General features: G+C 37.1%; 1 protein-coding gene across 1 annotated transcript; it reads right to left on the bottom strand.

The window, feature by feature from the left end:
- Positions 1-5,100: 5,100 nt before the first annotated feature.
- Positions 5,101-6,655, bottom strand: TAS2R39 (taste 2 receptor member 39). The gene has a single exon (XM_007983264.3). It carries the CDS (start codon positions 6,310-6,312, stop codon positions 5,296-5,298), a length of 1,017 nt encoding a protein of 338 aa, XP_007981455.2. The 5' UTR covers positions 6,313-6,655; the 3' UTR covers positions 5,101-5,295.
- Positions 6,656-7,835: the final 1,180 nt, after the last annotated feature.

The following is a 7,835-nucleotide window of genomic DNA, read 5'->3' as shown; positions in this document are numbered from 1 at the left end:
CATTTCTGTTTTCCCGCTGAAATGTTGTCTTTTCCAAATTACCCTGGCCCGCTCCACCCCCACCCCCGCCATCCTGTGCCCATAAAAACCCCAGGCTCCACTAGCAGCAGAGCGTCAGAGGAGAGAAGAGAAGCAGCAACTTGACACTGGCAAGAAGCAGCTTGACTTAAGAGGGTCAGCTTGATGGCGGGACCTTGGAGAGGAGTTTGGCCGGAGATGGCCTAACACCAGGGGAAGACCACCTTCCTGCTCCATCCACTTCCAAGCTCGTCATCCCACTGAGAGCAAATTTTATCGGCAACAAAATTCCCTGCATTTACCATGTTCAGTTTTTTCCTGTGACCTGACGCTTCCTGGATGCCCAACAAGAGCTCGAGATACAGAGGGCTATCACACTGAGCTGTTAAACACTAAAGCCGTCCATGGATGGCAAAGCTAAAGAGCACTGTAACACATGCCCTCTGGGGCTCCAGGGGTCATGGGTACCCCCCAAGATGCTGCTGCAGGGCCGCAAGGAGTTCTGCTCCTGTCAGCATCCAGAAGAACTCCTCCCAGTCCCTGCTCCCACTCACCTGCATGGGGTTGAGAGCTGCAGGCTGAATAAACGAGCCACTCCCTTTGTGAGGCCTATGAAGGGGTCAGGGAAAATTTCCTGTTTCAGTCGTGCTCATTTTTTGTTAATTTTATTGCTCTCGTATCTTATCTTTTGTTGCTGTTTATTTTTTTCCTTCCATGCTTCATGCTTTTATTATTTATAATAATATTTTAATTCCTTCTCTTGAGTTTTTTATTTATACAACCATCTGCAGATAATGATACTTACACCAGGAAACTTCCACTTTTTAAAAATTCTTTAAATTAATTTCACTTCTTCTAGTTGTACTGAATACTATGTAGGGATAACATCAGTTAATAGGGTGAGGGTAAACATATTCATCTTTTTACCTGCATTTAATGGAAATAATAATGTTTTCTCATTAAGAACAATGCTAGCTGTTAAATTAGCCGGACTTGGTGGTGCATGTTTGTAATCCCAGCTACTTGGGAGGCTGAGGCAGGAGAATTGCTTGAACCTGGGAGGTGGAGGTTTGCAGTGAGCCAATATTGTGCCATTGCACTCCAGCCAGGACAATAGAGTGAGGCTCCGTCTCAAAAAAAAAAAAAATACTAGCTATTAAGAGATAGATATATTTTATCATGTTAGGAAAGAACTTATTTTTATTTTAAGATTTTAAAAAATAATTAGGAATGGTTGTTGAATTTTATTTTTCAGCAGTTATGAAAATTATTATATGATTCTTCTCTTTGATATTATTTATATGGTTAATTATATTGATATGTTTTCTAATATTAAACCATTTTACTTTTATGGAATAAACCTGTATTCTGGATTTAAATTTAATACTACATTTTATTTAGTATTTTTGTATAAACACTGATAAGTGAGGTTTATTTGTAGTTTTCTGGGAGACAATTTTTGTTAGGTTTTGATATCTAAATTATATTTATTTCACAAAACAAATTTGGAAGCTTCCTTTAACTTTCATGCTGTGAAACAATTTACATAGACTTCATGTTATCTGCTTTTAAGAAGTTGATAGAATTCCCTTGTGAACACCTGGTGCCAGTATTATTTGAGGAGTGGCTCTTCACCACTTTCTGTAGCTCAACTGTGATGATTATTCTGCTGAGATTTTCTTGAAGTCAATTTTAGTAAATTATATTTTTCTAGGAACATCTATCTTATCTACGTTTTCAAACTCTAGCATAGACTTAAACAAAATAGTTTCTTAAAAGTACTGCAATTTCTCTGATTTGTAGTCATTTTTCTTTCATGTCTTATTCTATGCATTTATGCCTTTTTTCTTTCTTGATTATATAAGCTAATGATGCCAATTGTACTGACTCTTTTCAATGAACCAGTTTTTGTATCCATTTTAACATTTTTATATTTTATTTATCAAATCAATCTTTAATACGTTCTGATTTCCTTAGATTTATTTTGTACTTATCCTAAATGCTTGGTTTATATTTATAATTTTTTATTTTTATAATTTTGTTTTATTTTTAGTTAACATGTAATAATTGTACATATTTATAGGACCCAGTGATATTTGGGTACATGTGTACCATGTGGGATGATCAAATCAGAATAATCTGCATATCTATCACTTCAGACATTTCTTGTGTTGGAAACATTCAAAATCCTCTCTTCTAGCAATTTGAAAATACACAATAAGTTATTGTTAACTATAAGTCAACCTACAGTGCTGTGGAACTCTAGAACTTATTTCCCCTATCTAGATTTATATATATATATATATATATATATATATATATATATTTTTTTTTTTTTTTTCCCCTGAGATGGAGTTTTGCTCTTTTGCCTAGGCTGGAGTGCAGTGTTGTGATCTCGGCTCGGCTCACTGCAACCTCTGCCTTCTGGTTTCAAGGGATTCTCCTGCCTCAGCCTCCTGAGTAGCTGGAATTACAGGCGTCCACCACCACGCTCGGCTAATTTTTGTATTTTTAGTAGAGACAGGGTTTCACCATGTTGGCCAGGCTGGTCTCGAACCCCTGACCTCATGACCTACCCCGCCCCCCCCGGCCTCCCAAAGTGCTGGGATTACAGGTGTGAGCCATGGCGCCTGGCCTAGATTTGTATTTTTAACAATTACCTCTTTATATCTTATTTACTCATCTAGGCCCTTCCTGACTGGGCTGATCCACCACCACTATGATGTGCTATTCATTCGAGGTTTTATTACCTGTGCTTTCCCACTAGAGTGGAAGATCTGTGATGACAAGAGCCCTGTTCATTGTATACATAGCACCTGAAATAGAATATGCCATATAGTTAGTGTTCAGCCAATACTTGTTCAACTAATAATTGAATGATCCTCTACTTATACACGTCACAGGACAGAAACAAGGGCTTACTGATGAGTTACATGAAGTGAGTAAGACAGAAGACACATCCATGATTGTTCCTAACATTCTGGCTCACCAGTGGAAATAATGTGGCACTATTTAATGAGTTTGTATGTTCTACTTTTGAGCTACCTCTCACATAGATGATTCAATATAGTTTTTATATTCTAAAAGATATTTAAAAATGAATTTTTAAAATTTGGCAATTGACTTTTTAGTACTGACATTCAAGGATCATCAGAATTTAAGGAAAGACTCAATCATGAGAGAAAACAAACTAAAACACATAGAAAAATGAAACTTGGAGGAAGAAAAAATATAGAGGGAGTAGAACATAGTTGAAACATGTCTAATGATTTTTTTTTTCATTGACTGGAACCTTTTCTATTGAAATATTGGGGATATTGACAGAAATTGGTGGATTAGTATATTTACTAATGGGAAAAAGAGGATTGTCCTAATGTTGCCTGTCAAAGATTTTAAGGGCTGAAATGGGTCAAAGAGAAGAGAGATTGAAGGTTTGGAGACTGAGGAAAAGATGTAAGATAGTCATTGTGGGGACTTTAATGAGTGACTTCTCTAGGGAAATATGGAATGGAAATGCTCAATGAAGTTACTCGTTTGAGGCTGAGGAGCATGAATTTGTAGGAACATGAGCTCATCCAGTTATGAAATACTCTCAAGTAACACTCAGCTGCTTAGAAGCAAACACAGAATGTTAAATAGTCATTTAAATGTGGGGTTATTTCACATTTAGAAGGGTCAGGAAATTAGAGTATTGTATGATTTATTTATATAAAAGCTATATTAGGGAAATTTTCAAACATTCTCTGAAATAGAATAGTAGAAAGAACTCCACATGCTTGAAGCCTTGTTTAAAAAAAATAGCATAAGAATAACCCAAACCACCCCATTCTCCACTCGTCTGCCCTCTGTTGGATTAATTCAAAGCAAATCACAGATACAGCTCATTTCATCTGTGAATACTGAAGCTATTTTTGAAGGGTGAGTATAATGATTGACCAGTAATCCAAACTGAATACGAAAGGAAGAGAGGAGAGGCCTGATAGAGGGACAGAGAATATAGAAGTGTCAATGAATTGAAAGCCTGTGATGTTTCTATGGCAGCCCTTGAGCAAATAAAATGGAAAAATAAGAGGTAGTGATAGGAGAGTGATTTGCTTCATGCTTAATTTGTGATTTGTTTGCATTTTTAATAAAAATCAATAGTGAGAGAGTCAATAACAAAACAATGTGCACAATCCTTTCTCTCAAATCTTTTTTACTTAGCAATTCTCTTTCTAATAGAAATCAATATAAATCTTTCAAAATTTTGAAATTAGTGAATACATGTTCTAAGTAGTTCAAACAATGCATAAAGGCATAAAATAAATTGTAAATATTTCATTTATTTCCCAGATACCCAGTGACACCACTCAGAAGACCTCTGTGAATTATTTTTGGTATATTTGTCCAGAAACTTTGTATGTACATATATATGCATACAAATATATAAGTATTATGAAAAAAAGAAATACAGATGGAATCATAAAATATCTCCTTGCTTTTTGCACGATGTATTGGAAATCTTTTCATCTCAGGAAACATGCATCTATCTCATTTAAAAGAAGTTAACATAATATTCATTTCAGACATTCAATTCCCCTCATTCATGAATAGTGCAGCTGTGAAGAGGCTCTTGCACATATTTTTGCTTGTTTATACAAAACTATGCTTAGAAAAAATTCTTAGTAATTTTTAGAATGAAAGGTGTTTTATGCATTATTAATTTTGATAAATAGTTCCACATTATTTTGGTTATATCTTTGAAAGATGGAGACAAAATGCATTTCAAACTTCTGCTCAGAAACCTTCCCAAGTAATCTAAATGTGTTTAAAAGGCATGTGGAGGGAGAAACAGAGTTTTCAGGAACTCAAGTTTCAGAACATTCTTTTATTTTGGTGGTTATACAACCCTGCTGCACAGCAGAATCACCTGGAGAGCTTAGAAAATTGTATAAGTTCTAACACTAGAAATTCTGACTTAATAGATCTGAGATTGGGTTTGAACATTGGTATTTTCAAAAATCAACCCTAGAGATTCTAATGTGTAGCCCAGTGCGTAGAATCACTGCTTTAAAGAGAGCAAGGGGAGGTAGAGGGCTCAGGTAAAGGATATGACAGCACCACTAAGATTGTACCCATGAAGCAAAAGAGAAATGATCAATCTCCTATATAAAAAGCCACATCAGGGGGAAAGGGTCAGATGAGGGTTGGAGAAGAAAAGAAGAGAGAAAAGAGAGGTCTAGGTGACGGAACGGCAGAGCCGGTTAGGTCAGGTCCTGTGGTCTTCTTGGGTGCTGGTCACAGAGTCCACTCTTTTGGGTAAAGATGAAGTCGATGCTGAAGCTGCTTCCAGGCTCTTCTCAACCCAGGGTTATCCTTAATCAGTAGAGTTGAGTGGCTGGCAGGGTAGGCAGCCATGATGATCTGGCACAAAGTATTCCACAGACTGTTGATGTCAAACATGTTGGACAGGTAGATAAACAGAGCAACTGCATTGAAAATGTAGAGAATGAGAAAGTAGCTGGTAGCTTTGATGGCCCCAATGTGAGCCTCCATGCTAGGGTCCTTGGACCCTGTGGCATTGCTTCCCATGTGTAGGGTGTGTCTCTTAAGAGAGAGAATCAGCAGAATGGCTGCCAGGATGAACATGATCAGAGGAATCACAATCCCCAGGTTAAAGAGAAAAGCCAGACTAACCACACTGATCGCAGAGAAGTATGTTTTCTCAGTGGAGTTGGAAGAGTGGATAGGGAAAGAATTGTCACAATACCCAGTGCAGATGTTAATGCAGAACATGCTGTGACTGAAGGAAATAAACACAGACAGCCATAGAAGCCAGGGTATCAATCCAGAAATTCTCCACCTCAGCTTGAGGAAAAGGGGGTAGGAGAAATTGGCAGTCTTCACAAAGTAGAAGAAACTGAGCCAGGCAGCAAACCACAGTCTACAAAAATTTAAGAATATAAAACTTATTTTGAATGCATAATATACAGAGTCTTCAGAATAAAAACTTAGGGAGGTTGAGCTGATGCTAATTTCTAACATCATGAGGCTCTGGAGAGCTATTCTGGATACACTCAGGAAAACCAGGATCCTGCCACTTGTGGAAACTGACTTATTTTGAACCCATTCAGCTGCATGTACAGCCGTGATGAACCCATTTGCCATGATACCAGTGAGGTATTCAGCAAGTAAAACTGCTAAAGTTAAGGTGATGAGAAATGGCGACAATTCACTTTCTGCAGGATCGCAGAGTTTAATCATCCTGAGCTGTTGCTTCTCTTTGGTGTTTGGAGGAAAACATCTCCCTAGCATTTGATGGGCAGATTCTTGATAACTCCCAGTATTCGTGTCACAGGAGGAAGCAGTTGATGCATCATTTCCAAATTCATTCTATTTGTTTATTTCAGAATTCTTAGCTCTACATCTAGAGATGCAAATGTTGGAAGGATTTGGTTTCTAGTCCTCTCCCTATTTTTGAATATGTTGGTAGTAGTTCAATAATGAGGCCCAGGGAAGCACTTGAGTAGACTCTCTTGAAAAGCAGCTAACATGGTACTGAGGTCCGTGTTCTTTGGTAGCTTCAGTTAATTTGAACATTGGTCGACTGAGTCATCATTTAACTTACTTTCACTTGTGACTGCAGAAAATGACTGAAAATAACTGCTACACACACACACTTCTTATTTTGTGCTAGGAAATGTTCAAATTATTTATTTATAATGACTACATTTAAACCTCACAATAACCTTATGAGCATGTGCTTCTACTGCCTCCATTTTGCAGATGAAGAAACTAAGGCATACAGAGGTTAAATAACGTGGCCAACATCACACAACTAGAGCGTGAAAGAACTGGGATTCACACACAACTCATCTGGTCCCAGAGTTCCTTCTCTTATCCACCACGTTATGCTGTCTAGACCTGTGGATTCTTTTGTGTGCCCAAGACTAAATGCAGGGTTGATTCCACTGTGACATTTTTTTCCTGGTAGCCTTTTATGTCCCTACCCCTCTAAAGAAAAATCAATGAAGCAAGAAGACACTGATTTTCAAGAGATAGGACTCTCTTTTCAAAGTAAATTACTTGAGAGGTAATACATTTAATTATACATAAAAGATCATACACACACAGACACACACACACATTCACCTTTCATTTTAAGCAAAACTAGGAAAATAAGAGTTGAAGGTAAAACTCCCTAGTTCTTAACAAGGTAAGCGTAGGGGTCTGAGAGTAAAAGCAATGCCCCAATTCATCCAATTTTGGAATATTAAAACCAAAAGAAAGGAAAAAGAATCACTTTTATCTTAAGGAAGTTTTTTCTGATTTTAAAATGTAAGCATAGGGCACATAATGATAAAATGAACTTTTCATTTCAGAGTAAATTAATTTTTATGAATGTATTTAACTTTAAAATAATGATGAAGTAATTTTCATAAAGAGAAGGTTGGTGGGTGAGAAGTCTCAGAAAATCTTTATAACATTTGGTTTTTACTTAAAGCTTTTAAAAACAAGGCAAGAACTCATAAACATTTTCTGGCTTGATTAATGATTTTAGATGAGCTGTTATGAATTTTACCATCTCATTTGAAAATCTCTATTCCTGAACAAATATTTCCCTTGAATACAGTGTAACAGACAACTGCTCCTCACTGCTTGTTTCTGCTCATTTGCACGAGTAGGCCTGGAGTATCTCAGGACCTCCAGTTTGGTTTTAAGGAGGATTTTTCTTGCCACTGGCTTTCCCCTACTTTTGCTGATCCAGGCTTTCAAGAGTGGGAGGAGAAACAGGACATGGTCCCTTCAGAGGCTGTTGCGTCTTTCCTCATTTGATT

The sequence above is a fragment of the Chlorocebus sabaeus genome, chromosome 21, assembly GCF_047675955.1.
Source record: "Chlorocebus sabaeus isolate Y175 chromosome 21, mChlSab1.0.hap1, whole genome shotgun sequence".
In the NCBI taxonomy this organism is placed as follows: Eukaryota; Metazoa; Chordata; class Mammalia; order Primates; family Cercopithecidae; genus Chlorocebus; species Chlorocebus sabaeus.
The sequence above is the reverse complement of the archived record's forward strand: the minus strand, read 5'-3'. Positions and strand labels throughout refer to the sequence as shown.

What these genes read in the sequence shown, in the direction of transcription:
- TAS2R39 (XM_007983264.3), bottom strand. Translation starts at nt 6,312, where the DNA reads ATGCTAGGGAGATGTTTTCCTCCAAACACCAAAGAGAAGCAACAGCTC.